The sequence below is a fragment of the Mus musculus genome, chromosome 12, assembly GCF_000001635.26.
Source record: "Mus musculus strain C57BL/6J chromosome 12, GRCm38.p6 C57BL/6J".
Taxonomy (NCBI): Eukaryota; Metazoa; Chordata; class Mammalia; order Rodentia; family Muridae; genus Mus; species Mus musculus.
Genome location: NC_000078.6, coordinates 112,731,857 through 112,746,592, shown reverse-complemented (window position 1 = coordinate 112,746,592; position 14,736 = coordinate 112,731,857). Strand labels below are relative to the sequence as shown.

Below are 14,736 nucleotides of genomic sequence, written 5' to 3'. Positions count from 1 at the left end.
TCACTGGTGTGCTGCCACGTGGAGGAATGATTTATTAGAACAAATTTCATGACAAATCATATAAAATAACCATTTCCTGAAAGACATCCACAAGACCGCCTGAGAACAATGTACAGAGATACCTTCAGAAGCCAGGCATGTACAGTACCAATGCCGGGTTGAAGGCTAAAGTGACAGAGGAACTAAGTATGGAGAGGAACACCAATTTGTGCATTAAAAAAAAAAAATTACACAGTGATGACCAAGGGTGGGAGGCATGGACTCTGCAGGACAGCCGTTTACTTACAGGGAGCAGGCTGTGGGCAATGTGTGGGACATGCAGGCGGAGCAGCCAACAGGCTGAGCTGGCACCTCCTCCAGACAAACAGCAAGCTCTACACACACACACACACACACACACACACACACACACACACACACACACACATACACACGTAAACATCAGGTGGGCTGGGCAGAGGCACACAGGACCCGTGCATGACTCTATCAGCTAAGTGTAAACAGGGAGACCCATGCTACCCCTGGGCTCTGGGCCCCCCGCTGCAGCTACCTCTCCCAGCAGACAGGTCCTGTTCAGGAGCAACGCCCACACACACATCAGGCAGGTCCCAGAGCACACCCATGCCAGCCTGGTCAATAAGGGACTGTCCCCATCCCACTCCAGCCACCGGGCTCTTTGGCTTAGTGCCTCCAGAAGCATCAGCAAGGGGCAGCAGCAGGGCAGCTACCCTGCTCACCTGGCAGGCCCCAGCCGCACAAATCCTGAGAAAGCATAACCAGTAGTGAGCCTGTCCCTGCCAGGCCTCCGCAACGGATCGGGCCGCAGGAGCCTGCTGCAGTTACCACTTCCTGCCCGCACCATCTGGGACGGCAGGGGCAGGTACATGGTTTAGATCACAAAGCCAGGAGCTTCCAAATCTCTTTCTGCCACTCTGGTAAAGCACTCGCCACAACCAACGGGATTGCTGGCCCACCTAGCTACACCCAGCCCCACTGTAAGGAAGCCCAGTGTCCCTAGCTGGGATGAATCCACTCAGGAGAGCTTGCTGGGACAGTACCCAAACTCAGTGGGTTTGGCAGTTGTGTTGGCACCAAGGACTTAGAACCACTCGTCTGCCCAGGTTGATGGACTCTGCAGCAGCTCCGGCCGTGGACTCAGTAGGAGCCACAAGGCAAGTGGCCTCCTTCCTGGGCAGTTTGGGGACATGCCAAACCCATCCAGCTCCTGTGTTTGGCACTGACTGGCCCCAGGGTCCAGCTCCTTTCTCTGTCTGGCCTCAAGCCAGCACATAGGGATGAGACGGGGCCTCCCAGGCTGGGCCTGGACCTAAGCGGGGCCTGCAAGTTCCTGCAAGGGAGCAATGTACTCTTTCCTTTAAAGCTACCAACAAAAACAATGGTGATTGACAGGAGGTGAATATGGGGCCTCACCAGCTGGCCCTTGGCAGTGGACACCCCAGGGGCTAGGCTGGGAGGCCTGTGGAGGTGGGGGCGCCATGGGCTGGATGAAGTGGTTCAGGTGCTGGCTGAGGAGGGTCTGGAAATGGGAGGCACCCATCCATGGGGCTATGGCACATACAGGGTTTTCACAGAGAACCTCCTGCAGCCAGGCAGGTGGGCCGTGGGATGGATGCACAGGACACACGCGCAGAAGAAGGCTGGCCTTGCCCGCCTCACAGCTTAGATCAGAAACCTCTCAGCATCAGGAAGGAAGGCAGGCTCCGGGAGGCCGGGGGGCCCGCAGTTGGCCCGCTGTGGGAAGCTCCTGAGAGGCAGGGCTGGCAGCAAGGTATCCACCGAGGCAGGTGAAGTTGAGCTCTGAGCTGCTGGCCGGGCTTTCCCAAGTCCTGGCTGGCCAGACCCTGAAGGAGCCCTGTTTCCCATCAGTAGGTCGAGGTTCAAGCTGGGGTCCACGATGGCATTGATGACTGGAGGAAGAGATCAAAGAGTCCAGTTGAGAATCTGGCTATAAGCCTCTGAGGTCGCCCTTGCCTGCCCTAGGTCTGGGCCACACCTACCTTCTAACTGCTTCTGTACGCGTCGAAGTTCCTTCAGGATGGAGCTGATTTCCTGGGAGGACAGAGAGGAGGAAGGTTGGAGGGCAAGAGTAGGAACATGCAGGGCCCCCAGGGCCTCCTGGTGGACTTGGATTAAGGATGTGGCTCAGACCAGCTCAGCAACGCCCACTGGCTGGGAGCCAGGCCGGAGGATGGGGGTCCAGGCCCGAGGGTAGAGGTCCAGGCCCGAGGATGGGGGTCCTGGCCCGAGGATGGGGGTCCAGGCCCGAGGATGGGGGGCCAGGCTCAAGGATGAGGGTCCAGGCCCGAGGATGGGGGGCCAGGCCCAAGGATGGGGGGCCAGGCCCAAGGATGGGGGGCCAGGCCCGAGGATGGGGGGCCAGGCTCAAGGATGGGGTCTCTGTCTCTCACCTTGTTGGATGTCTTCAGGATGGGTACTTCATTCTCAGAGTTGATTCTGGCCTCTAAGTCCTCCCAGGCCCGGCCTGTATTCTGGAAGAGGACCCTGAGAGGGGAGCAGGGACAAGGGCAGTGACAGAGAACACAGAACAGCTGCTCCCCTGATATTCTCTGGCCATAGTAGAGCTGATTCAAGAGGGAAACTGACACCCGGAGCAGGAGTGTGGCTAGCTACCTCATGCTCAGATGGGAACAGCTCAGATAGGGCCAGAGAGAGAGAGGAAGCAATGGGGCCCCGACCCCAGGGAGCAGTGAAGACACACAGAGACTGGCTACCCACATGTGACCTATCAGGCTGCATACTATTGCTAGATGCAGCACACGTGACCTGTTGGCACCCAGGGACTACCCGCTTACTTCATCTTCTCAGCAAGATGCTCCGTGTTTTCACGAATGGCATGTGACAGCTGGGACACCGGGTTTAGCATCAGATTATCAAAGATCACCTGGAAGGACCTGGGCATTAGTATGGCCGGGGCCCTCCCCTCTCCACCCAGCTAGCTGGCCTCCATCCAGACACTAAGACACGCCCCAACCCGCAGCTACGCAATGTCAGAGGGGCACCGTGCCTCCTCACGGTTCCGAGGCCTCGTCTTGTTGGTCAGAGCATCGTCTCGGCTGTCATTCATGTTCTGGTCCAAGTTGTGAGAGTTCATAGAGCCAGGCGGCACTTTCTGGAAGTTCAGGCTGGCCTCTGGTATACGCTGTACCAGCTGCAGAGAACAGAGCATTGGCTCGGCTGATGCAGAGGAACCACTAGGGGGTGCAGTGAGCCCCTGCACTGCTTCAGTCAGAGAAGAGATAAAACAGGACGTGACAGGCCTGGGCCCGTCTGCATCTGCTCCGGATCCCTCCCAACGCCCACTCCCTTGGAAGGACAAGTTTCCACAGCACAAGCTCTCGGGATTCTGTAAGGATTCTTATTACAGCCCTCACACCAAGAAGCACATGGTGGATTTGACCCTGGCAGATGAGCATGTGCCCTTGAGAGGCCTGAACTCACCTCTTCCCGGGCTGAGATGGTTGAGGCAGGGGTGTTGGGCACATTCCCGAGAGATGGGCTGCGAGTGGGGCCTGGGGAGCCCAGTGAGTCCCCGTCTCCAGCCACATCATGGATCTCCCTGGCCAGGATGGCCACATCCTTCACTAGTGTCTGGCTTAGCCTGCAGCCAACAGGAAAAAACAAGTTCTGCTAGTGGTCCTCTTGGGAGAGCCCCAGTGCACAGAGGAGGGCGGTGAGGACCCACAAGCATCCTGTGCAGAGTCAGGTCCAACTCCACTGCCTGAGGCTGTGCTGGGTAAAGGCCTGGGCCTGAGGTACATGGCCTGCCCGAGCTGGGCCTGGGGTGTGTGGGGGTCTGACAGAAGCGTAGGGTCCCCAGACGTTCTCCTCTTCCTGCACACCAGAGCTAGTCACTGGCCATCAGGCCCTCCCAGAATGGATGTAACGTAGCCTCAGAGTGCATGGGCACCACCTTGGTGAGCAAGGAAACAGAGGCACGGGAGGAGTGAATAGGGGCTCCTGAGTCCAAAGGTCAGAGTTGTAGAGGGACCTTGTGGCTCTTCCAGTATGGCTGAGAGCTAAGTTCTGATCACACCATGGGGGAGCACACATCTGACAAGGGTCCTGGGGCTTGTCCCAGTGAGGCACCTGGGCAGCCAGGAGACAGACGACAAAGTAGGCAGCAGCAATTCCCTGGGCTTGCTGCTTTGAGGACACCAGTCTAACTAGGTTCCTGGACACATGGCCAGCCCCGTCTTTAGGGAGGTCCCTGAAGGGCCCACATCCTCTCTCTTGCCTTCACAGTTCTTCAGGCTCATTACCACCATGATCCACACACTTGAACCCTCAGCTCCAGACTTAGGGTATCCTACGACTCTCCTCTTGGGTCTACGTAGGACCTGCATCCTAGGCCTTTGCCATACCTGCCTCTCTCCAAAAGCTTCGTCATGGTTCCCCAGATGGGTGACCCAGGCTTCTCATGGTTCTGACATCAAGAGAGCACAGAAGCAGGTCCCCCTGACTCTAGGTGACACCAAACCTCCAAATGTTCCCACTTCTTCCTGTGCTGCTTCTCTTGGGGCCTCTTTCTACAGGGAAACTGCAGCAGTCTCCTGGGCCCACCAGGAAGGCACACCAGAGCTTGAGAAGCCCACACGGGCCACACCTCTTCCTGCTCCTTCTTATACTGAGACCTGAGGAGCCTTTGTCCCTTTGGGTCTCACTCAAGGGCCATACATCCTCCCGTACACCCCGCCTGCCTCTCAGGAGGACCCTCTTTGTCAACCCATCTCTCTTACCCTGTCCTCTATGTGACCTCATTCTACCACGGCCTCAGCTTCTGCCTGTGAGGTTACAGTAACTGTGCCCCCATCCACACATGGGCCACTCATGAGGGCCATCTGTTTCTGGTCACCTTCTCAGTGTCTCAAGAGCTCTCAAGAACAGCAACCTCAACAAAATTCCTGAGGTCCACCTTGTTCCTAGGGGACATCTCTACAAGCTTTCCAGTGCCTGGGCACCAGGACACTGGCCATAGCCAGCTAGATCCATCTCCACACACCCTTTCCCAGAACACATCCCAAAGAATGGCCTCATGAGGAAGTTTATTTGGAATAAACTGTGGTCACACTAGCTCCTTGAACCCAAAGTTCCCCGCCCTCCTAGAGAGACACCCACCGGTCCACCTATCCATCCACCCATCCATCCAAATATCTACTCATCAACTGAGCCATCGCCTAGTGACTAATCCATCCATCCACATACCCACTCATTTATTCATTTATACACCTCTTTGTTGTTGCTGTTATTGATTTTGAGACAGGATTTCTCTGCGTAGCCCTGGCTGTTCTAGAACGAACTCACTCTGTAGACAAGGCTGGCCTCAAACTCACAGAGATCTGCCTGCCTCTCCCTCCCAAGTGCTGAGATTAAAGGCATGGCACCAGGGGGTCTCATCCACCCACCCACCCACTCACATAGCCACCACCCACCAAATAATCTCTAAATCTACTCAGGGTCAGAAGCCCAGCCTAGCCCTGGCCCTTAGGCTGCTCTCAGCCAAGGGAGGGGGCCTCTGGCCTGGCCCTGACTGGTCACTCACCTAGCAATCTCTGCGATCTCTGCTGTCTGCACGATGAAGCCGTAGGGGTCAGGCTCTTCCTCGTCATCATCTGTGTCTCGGGGGCCCTGGGAGCGAGCCCGGGTAGAGCTGCTGCCCCTTGGGGTCTGTGTGGCTGTTGAGGCATGGGAGCGTGTGTGTTTAGGGGAGCTGTGGTGGGACCCATACTCCTCCTCGGAGGTGGACGTGTAATCCGAACCCTGCTGCCGACGCCTCGTGTCTTGAGTGAGTGGTTTGGATTCAGAAGCGAGAACAGAACAGAGAACACTCAGTGCCTCGGTAGCCTCAGGGTCCCTCAGGATGAGGGCCCCGTGCTGCAGGACAGGTGCATCACAGCTGTCCTCAGAAGCCCCTAGCAGAAGCACCCCCAGCCCAAAGGACATGCAGGGCCAGGGACTGGGCACTCCTGGGGTCAGTGCAGCATCCAGGGGGCAGGGAAGGGGCAGAGTGGTAACCGGCTGTGCCCGATGAGATGAGAGCATCTCTCTGGGCACCAGGAAAGGATGCTGGGCAGATAATGAGGTAAGCCACACACAGGGACCAGATATGGCACCACAAAGCTGGCTCACACAGGTGAGTGAGGTCAGACCATTGCCAGTCCAAGCCAGGTTCCCACAGCCTTCATCAGACCTACATCCTTAGGTATGGCTGCCTGGGTAGAATCTTAGATTCCTTGCTTAGAGCTGTTTTGAGTCCCAACCAGCATCAACAGCAAATGCACTTTGGATGAGGGCTGGACGGGGCCTGCATGCTCAGCAGTGCTGGCAGGTGAGGGACAAGCAATTTCTGCCAAGCAGACATCCCCACCCAGTGGTCCCAGCAGGCAGGAGGTCTATGTGAAGATGCTGGGAGGTAGGGGGGTAAGTGGGATCAGCTGGGGACAGCAAGGGCAAGTAGTGGGGCTGCGGCACCTTGGCTCAAACCAATCCACTCAATCCTCGGGCACAGCACAGCTCCCTTGATGTGGTGGGACAGAGGCTAGATGGACAGGTCACCATCCACTCCAGAAATGGGGCCAGCTCTGACAGCTCAGATAGTGTGTCTCTTCTTACTGTACACACGTAACTCAGGGGATGGGGCAGAGGTCTGTTCATGTAGACTGACAGTCCTCTCAGGCCAGGGCTCTGTGGCCATTCAAGGGTTTGATAGGGGCTCTCATTAGATAGACACCCTTCACTGGGGCTTCAGCACAGAGGACAGGCGCCAGAGAACTTTGGGACAGCCTTCTTTGAGTCCTCAGATGGGCAGGTTGGGCCCCTAGCCTGGGGACACCAAGAATGACAGAGCCAACCTTAAGGCCCAGGCACTGAGACCTCTGCGGTGACAGGAGGCACCGCGGGAGGGTCTTCTGCCACACAGGTGCCATGGGCACACCTGGCCAGTGCACATGTATATGCGGGTCTACGACACATCTACCCAGGGGCTCAGCTGCTGCTGGCCATCCTGCCTACCCACCAGCCCACTACCCACCATCCCACACTCACTGGAAGAATATCTGGCACTGCCCGGGCGAGCCCTGCTGAAGGGCTGGCGGGGGCCAGTGTTGGCTGCAGTAGCAGCAGCCTTCTTGGCAGCAGCACGGGCCTCAGCTATCGTGGGCTTACGGCTGGTGCTGTAGAGCTCAGCACTGCGACCGGAGAAGCCAGTACGGGCAGGGGCAGTCTCAGAATCACTGGGCCCTGTGAAGGAGCCTGCCCGCTTCCGGGGCATGGCCAGGATGTCCAAGCGTGTCAGTTTCTTGGCCTGCTCAGGGGCAGCACGATTTGCTGGTTCAGGGTTGGCTGCGGTCCCTCGTTCACCATCCACAGCCTCAGTGTCTGAGGCATCCCCTAGACGGGCCCGCCTGAGTCGGGAGGCCCTGGTGGGCCTTGGGGTGGACAGGCTGTTAGAGCGGGTCAGTGCCTGCTGCACCTTCTGAGCGGTGGCGGAGCTGCGGCTTTGCTCCTCCCGTGCGGCTGGGGATGGTGGGGGAGCCGCTGGTTTCCGACGAGGTCCTTGTCGGCCTGCCAGGGTAGCCTCTGGGGTCTCGTGGTTAGAACTGGGCAAGTGGGCAAGGCCAGAACCTCGCTCTTCCTCGGGCCAGTCCAGGGACCCTCGAGACCCATGACCTCGCCGCATGGCTGCGCGCCTTGATGTGTCTCCAGGGCCCAAGTCTGCAGGTGTTGGGCGATGCTGTCTCTCAGACATCCGCTCTCGGGCGCTGCCCGGGGTAGCACCCCCTGGGTCTGGTACTGTTGGTGGAGACAATGGGCTCTCCTTCTGTGGTCCTGGAGTCTGGGGTGTTGTTGGGCTGGGACCATTTTTGCCGCTGAGCAAGCTAATGGTGCTGGCTGTGTCCACATCTGAATCCCCAGACAGCGAGTCCTCTGGAGGCCTGGGGGTGCTACCCCCATCACACTCGTCTGCAGACTTGGAGCGGAGTCGAGCTTCCAGGGCTGCCAGGGCTGTCTCAGTCTCCTTCAAGATCAGGTGGGTGTCCTGAGCGTGGAAGTCCAGGCGTGAGGCACGGGCTGCAGCCAAGTCTTGTAGGAGCGGGTGGCTAGAAATGTGGGGGAGCTTGCCAGGTGCTGGGGGGCCGCTGGTTGGCTCCTTAGTGAAACTCTCTTGCCGGGCAAAGGTCAGAGTCTCCTTGGGTGGAGCTGGGTCAGGCTCTGGGGACCGACCACTGCGCAACTGGATCACCATCCTCCCATTGGAACTGACGTAAAGGCCATCCCTTGCTGAAGGGCTGGTCTGGACTACCCGTCCTGGGCCATCCACTTCCCCAGGACCCACAAATGATTTCTTGGGGAAGGTGGCCTCCCCATTCTGATCACCAATGAAGAAAGAGGTGGGGACTAGCTCCCCAGGGGCCCGTGGTGAGCGCCGACCCCTGACCCATGCTAGATCCTCCTGCCGCTCTGTGCCTGGTTCTGGGCCTCGGCCGCCATCTGACCCACTGGCATCACTGAGACTATCAGGGTCCAGGTCTTCCTGGCCTATGAGGCAGTTTGCTGGCTCACTGCCCAGCTCTGGTGGCCCTGGGCCATTCCGCCTGGCAGCTTCAAGGCCTGCGGGGCTGTCAGCCCTACCACTGGGCAACTGAGGGAGCAGACGCCGAGTTCGCACAGGCAGGGGCCCCTCAGGCTCTCCGGTTCTGCGCCCAGGACCGTCCTCTGTAAATCACAAGGCCAATGCAGTTAGAATGGCTACAGACCTGCTGGTTCTACATGCACACAGGGCCCCAACCCTGTCCCAGGCCCAAGCTGAGACAAACTATGTCTATGGTGAGGACCTGAGGCCACCTCGGTATGGCCCCCAACCCTTACAGCAACTCTGGGTTTACATACCTGGCAAACCAGCATCTGAGTAGCTGTCAGCCAGGCTAGCCCATCGGGAAACCCACTTCTGACCCCCAGGAGAACCTGGGACCAAGAGGCTCTGCAGAGAGAAGGGCAAGAAAATACATCCCCAGCCTGGGAGGCACAAGCTCAGAACAGAAGCCAGGGGCTAGAGGAGAACCATTCATGCTGCAGCTGCCAGAGACAACACCCTCTACAAAACAGTCACGAGGGCCCCGTGGGACCCCAATGTCACCACCAACAGGCCAGCTCCATCAGTGTATCAGGGCTCAGTCCCTTTTCTACCCTGACTCTTCCCAGGGTGGCGGACTGGCATCATACCTGCTGCTCCATCTGGGGAGCCATGCCTGGTGCTCGGGAGGCAAACTCTTGCAGCAAAGCCATCCGCTGGGCCATGCCCCCATCACTGGACTCATCTTTGTCACCTCTGATGACAGGGCGGAAGGTAGCAGAGGACACCCTGGAGAGTTCAGGGGATTCAAACACTCCAAAAACCTGCCAAAAAGGAGAGAGTGCCAAGGGTCAGAGGTGCCCGGATCTCTACCCCCCACACAGATGTGAGCCCAGTTATTCAGCTGGTCATGGTGCATAGGAAACAGACTCCATTCTGACAAGGTAGGAGACAGAGCCCAGGGCCTCCCTCCTCCAAGTCCGTGTGCCCAGCTGGACCAGACACATGACTTGACAGCGACAGACCAACATCTGGCTCCCCAACATGAATGACCCTGGAGTCCCTTCCAGCCCCACAGCCCACTGGAAGGTATCACCTGAGTAGACACCTTACCTGGTCGATCATCCTCCGAGCCTCCTCCACTTCTTGGTCTTGAGCCTCTGTCTCAATGGTGTACGTGCCTGCGTCGCTAAGACTGTCATCCTCCTCCTGTTTACGTGCCTTGGTCAGCTGAGGGTCAGTGGGAGGCGGTGGGGTGGTTGAGGGGGTCACAGGGCTGGCTCCTCGGGGTGTCAAAGGGGCGGGCAGCACTGGAGGTGTCTTCTCGGGGGCAGGTCTTGTGGCTGGGGAACTGTCCCGCATGCACTGGGCCATGAAGTCCTGGGCCAGGCGGGAGCGGCGCCCCACACTGCCAAAGGAGCGGGTGGAGGCGCGGGGGACGGGAGAAGTATTGCCCAGTCGCTCCTCAGTCTTCTCTCGCTTGAGCGAGCTGGCCCTCTGTGGTCCTGAGCTGCTGCCAGTGGCACGGACCGAGACACCAGGACGGTCTCTGTCTGAAGTCCCAGGACCCCGACGCTTGTCAGCCTTGGGGTCTGCAGGCGGGGTGTGTGTAAAGGACTGGGAGCGTTTCTTACGGGGTGTGTCCCCATCGAAGAACTCGATGACAAAGGCTTGCTGGTTGTGCAGCAGCTCTTGAGGGTCCCTTTTGATCTGCCTCTGCAGCCGCACCTGCTCCCCACTGGCCTCCGCTGAGGCTCCAGACACCGAAGCAGTCTTGGCCAAGGGGTCCTCCGAGTCGCTCTGTGTGCCATCCTCATGCTTGTGGCCTGAGAGAACCCTTACTCGTCAGCCTACAGTGAGCAGTCTTGGGGAGCCTCACTATCCCATGCCCACTGGGAACAGATCCAAGCTGACAGCCATGTGGACGGAAGTCCCACAGCACTGGGAGCCTTGTACAGGTGGCTCAGTGACTAGAAGACACTAGACACTGCCCCTCATCCAGCTCCCCCCACCCAGACCAGGCAGGTGAGTCCTGGCCAATTCACTGGGAAGTGAAAACTAGCCAAACCACCAGGCCCTCACCGACATGGTGAGTGTGGGGGACAGCAGACCACCTGCTAGCTTAAAAACTTGCCTCAGTGCTGGTCGGCACTTACCCTTCAGAGTTCGAGTGTGGACAGGAAGGTCGCTTTTGGTGCTGTGGCGGTCATCCCCGGGGCCATCCCGGCGCAGCAGGCTTGGGTCGTTCTGCACCAGCCAGTCGGCCACCTTGGTTTCGGCCGAGACCGTCTCCACAGGGGTGGTCTCCTTGCTGGGAGCCCGCCGCTGGCGCAGGGAGAACTTGGTGATATGGTCTTTGATTTTCACCTTGCCTGGACTGCAGTCATCAAACTCAATGGTGAAGGAGGCGTGGCTCTGCACCACAGGGGCCGTCCCACCAACACCTGCCTCCTGGTCTTTTGTGGGCACTTCCTGGGTAGGCACCTCAGGGAGCCTTGGAGGCTGCGGGGTTTCCTTCGTGGGGATCTCAAAGTAGCTGGGCTCACGTCTGAACGAGTAGTCTGGTGGCTCGGCGGGAGCACGGCAGCTGTCCAGCTCACCATTTTGCTGTGCCAGGTCCTTGGGACGCTCTGTGGGGAGGGGTCCTCAGGCCAAGCCTTTTAAAAGCCACCCTGCTATCCTCTGACCCAGTCTTAGCAGGAGCACTGGAACTTACCTGAGTAGGGCTCCTCCTGGTGCCGGTCTTCAGATGGTGCCCCACTGTCATCCTCACCCCACCAGGAGGGCTGCCCATACAGGGGTGTGCGGTAAGCGACCGCCTCTGCAGGGGAGTTCAGGATTTAGGTTGCTATGGCCTCCAGTGTGAAGGTCTGGAACGGGGCCAGTCTGTGGACCGGGCCCTGGCCTTCCCTCCCACCTGGGACCTGCAGCTATTCAAGTGTTGGCCAGTTGTTGAACACTCTGGGCCTGTTTCCACATCTGTGGGTGAAGATGGCCACTCGCCCTGTCTTGAGCCTCTCACAGTGGTGATGTAGGAAGGCTCCTGAGAGACACAGTCCTGGGACAGCGTTCTCTGCCTTACAGTATACAAGGCAACAGGAGCCCATACACAAGGTTTGGCCTCTTCTAAGGTTCTATAAATGTCTCTGCCACAATGGGTAGTCCTGGGGTGAGGGCCACCACAGTCTGAGTGGCCAATGTGACAGATAGGTGCATTTGTTTTAATGTTAGGATCTTCTATGTCTAGAAGCTGGCATTCTTTCTTTCTCCCAAGAATCTAGGTTTTCAGCTCTGATTTGGGCAAGGGCAGAGTCCAGTGCCCCAGGGCAGGGCATTGGCAATGAGGTACAAACAGCCTTGTCTCCCATAAGCCCCTTCATTTCTGTTGGGTCCAATGGCCATCAGAATCTTGGTTACTGACCCAGGTGCTCACACCAGCAGGCAGCAAGAAGGTCTGAAGGTCAGACTACCTATCAGTCAACAAGTGTCCCTGTAGAAAGGAGGCTATACCTCATACTGCCCTATGGCAGTGCTCTCAAGCCTATCTGAGGTCCTCCAATGTGCTGTGCTCTGTAGGACTGCAAAACTTACTTGCCCAGCTGGCTGCACCTGCTATAACCTCAGGGACAGCTCCAGGCCACTGTCACCAGCTGTGTGTACTCACAGCCTGGACACTGACAGGTGCTCGGACGAGGTCAGATGACTGTCTGGACACCTGCCCAGCCCCCAGCAGTCTTCACAAAGGTAAGCACAGGTTCAGGGTATGCCTGCATCTCAGCCCCACACCAGCAGTAAAGATTCCACATGTTCATACATGTGCTGACCCACAGGGCACAGCAGATGTTAGCCAAGGCTGGGGTAGCAAGGAGTCCTTTCTGATGTAGGAAGAACATCTAACTTGGTTTCCTGGAAGCACCTTCTTCCACCTAGAACTTGCCTAGTTCACCACTGCATACCCAGGCAGGACTCACATCTCCTGTCATTGTGCTATGCTATCCCTACACCCACTCAGACCAAGATACCACTACCCACCTTTACGGTAGCCCCTGAAATGTGTAAGTCAGGCCTTACCTTGCACTCACCTACCCACCCACCCCAGCCCCAGGGGCCATATGATCTGCAGAATCAGGCAACTAAGACCTGCCTACCTCTGACCTGCTGCAGACCACAGGGGCTGGCATCTAATGGTCCATTGACTGTTGGCGGCCCTGGGGTCCAAGAAAAGTGGGCATGCCTGGGAAGGTATATGCAGATACCCAAGACAGGCCTAGGGCTAAGCAGGCCTGTGCCCTGACTACTGAGCTGTGCTGTGAACCTGGAGTGCAAGCTGGGATGAGGGGTCCCATGGGCTACAGTAAGAGAAGATGGCAGACACAGGGGCAGAGGGAGACAGGGACTCTGCATCTGTGCCCTTCCCCTACCCATACCAGTCCCCTACATCCGAGGCCTACCTGCTCCATGTCTTCGGTCACCTTTCTCTGGTCTAGGCTGTGAGGACTCGCAGTAGGGTGTGTGGTCGGGCAGTGCATCACCCCTCTTGGGCGCAGAGACCTTGACGCTCACCTGCAGCTGGCTGGTGTACTTCTCGTGCTGCGGGCAAGCACGGAAGGTAAGGGGTGCTGAGCCAGCCTCGAAAAACCTTCCAGCCAGCCCTGCCTCTCCTCCACAAACAAATCTGAGACTAGTCCGTCTGGGGAGGCAGCTGAGGGTCTAGGCTCCGCGGAGGGGAGGAAGTAGGCGAGGGTCACAAGAACGGAGCCTAGAGACCGTCATCCTCCAGGCCCCACCTGAAACGGGCCCTGGGGAGGGTAAGCACTCAGGGGCCTAGCTACATGACCTCATACTTTACACTAGTGGCCTTCATTTGCTCTCCACTGCCTGCCTCGCCCTTGGTGGTCTAATTAGACCCTTCCTTGTATCCTCCCCTCGGTGGGTCAGGGCCCAAGAGTGTGGTGGTCTGGCTTTCCACCTTGCTTGGCCCACTGTAGTGTACTCTACTCCCAGGGGATCTTGGCCTCCTGTTAGGTGGCCCACCCATATCCATTGCTTCCCAGCTTTCGGGCTTTCTTCTGTATCCGATGCACTACCTGACTTGAGAGGTCCAAGGTTATAATTGTAGGCCTCAGAAACTCCAACTGTTCCAGTAGGGCCAACTCAGCCCTGGCCTCCCCAGCTGTCCCTACCATCTGTCGCCGTATAAGCCTAAGGCTAATGACTACTTCTCACCTGCTGGACTGGGCCATCCAGCAGGACAGGCCAAGCAGCCCTGATTCACGGTACCTGCAGCTCGAGAGCCTGGGGAACGTGTCTGGGGCAGAGCAAAGAGGAAGCAGAGACTGGCAGGCTACGGGGCTCAGCCGTCCTCACCAGCCAGGGGTCGCAAAGCAGGGCCTGCTTAGCCCCTGGGCCTCCGTGACACTGACCTTGAGCGCCTCCTCGGGAACACGGTGCTGCACACGCTCTAACACGTACATGTTGGAATGTGGCTGTGGGTTAAGGAGAGCAGGAGGAGCAGGGAGGACCTGTGGCTGCAGCGCTGGAGTCACCAATGGTGAGTGGGTAGACGCTAAGACTCCTGGCGGTGGGAGGGCCTTCTCAGGGAAGACCAATCATGCCCCAACATACTCAAGAACACAGAACTCCCAAGCTTCAGAACTCAAGTCAAACCAGGACTCCAGGTCCCAAGGTCCTCAGCCCTTCTGTGACCTCAGGCTGAGCATGCGGAAAGGCAGGCTGAGGCGAGGGGCACATAGGCCCCTCCATCAGAGGGACCCCAACCTCTAAGCCTGAGGGCCTCCACTGTGATTTACACATCCCCTAATTCGATTAAAGATGGCAGAGCAACTGTGGCCTTGGTCCTGATGGAGCAAAGCAGGGGAGTCCCTCAGAGAAGGATATCATAGCCAAAGCGGATGACGTCATTGAGCTTCAGTGTGATGTACTTCTGGTCTGGGATGCGCACATCATTCACAAATGTCTAAGGAAGAAAGGGGAGGAGGAGGAGGAGGCTAAGCAGGGTTCCTGCCTTCCTGTGTCCCTGGCTCACTGTCCTAGGAGCAGACCTCTCAGGTAGCAGACCCTTCAGGGCCCAAGTGGGGAAACCTAACTGCAACTGGGGTCAGATG

At 58.0% G+C, this 14,736-nt stretch overlaps 1 protein-coding gene and 1 non-coding gene across 4 annotated transcripts in view; both read right to left on the bottom strand.

Annotated features, from left to right (window-relative positions):
- Cep170b (centrosomal protein 170B) overlaps positions 1-14,736 on the bottom strand; it is a 25,079-nt gene continuing 10,343 nt past the window's right edge. Inside the window, exons 4-19 of one of the 3 annotated variants that reach the window (XM_006515766.4) lie at positions 14,510-14,588; positions 14,035-14,093; positions 13,063-13,201; positions 11,328-11,432; positions 10,768-11,241; positions 9,725-10,437; positions 9,262-9,435; positions 8,929-9,019; positions 7,084-8,754; positions 5,582-5,819; positions 3,481-3,640; positions 3,047-3,190; positions 2,835-2,923; positions 2,430-2,523; positions 2,019-2,070; positions 1-1,928 (exon numbers count right to left, since the gene is read on the bottom strand). In XM_006515766.4, the coding sequence (XP_006515829.1) occupies positions 1,681-1,928; positions 2,019-2,070; positions 2,430-2,523; positions 2,835-2,923; positions 3,047-3,190; positions 3,481-3,640; positions 5,582-5,819; positions 7,084-8,754; positions 8,929-9,019; positions 9,262-9,435; positions 9,725-10,437; positions 10,768-11,241; positions 11,328-11,432; positions 13,063-13,201; positions 14,035-14,093; positions 14,510-14,588 (4,530 nt within the window). In that variant the 3' untranslated portion in view covers positions 1-1,680. The remainder of the gene's footprint in view (positions 1,929-2,018; positions 2,071-2,429; positions 2,524-2,834; positions 2,924-3,046; positions 3,191-3,480; positions 3,641-5,581; positions 5,820-7,083; positions 8,755-8,928; positions 9,020-9,261; positions 9,436-9,724; positions 10,438-10,767; positions 11,242-11,327; positions 11,433-13,062; positions 13,202-14,034; positions 14,094-14,509; positions 14,589-14,736) is intronic. The other 2 variants (XM_011244096.1, NM_001024602.3) reach the window with 2 other exon arrangements.
- On the bottom strand, positions 13,202-13,271 carry Mir6940 (microRNA 6940). The gene has a single exon (NR_105905.1). It is a non-coding gene; the product is annotated as a microRNA 6940 (primary transcript).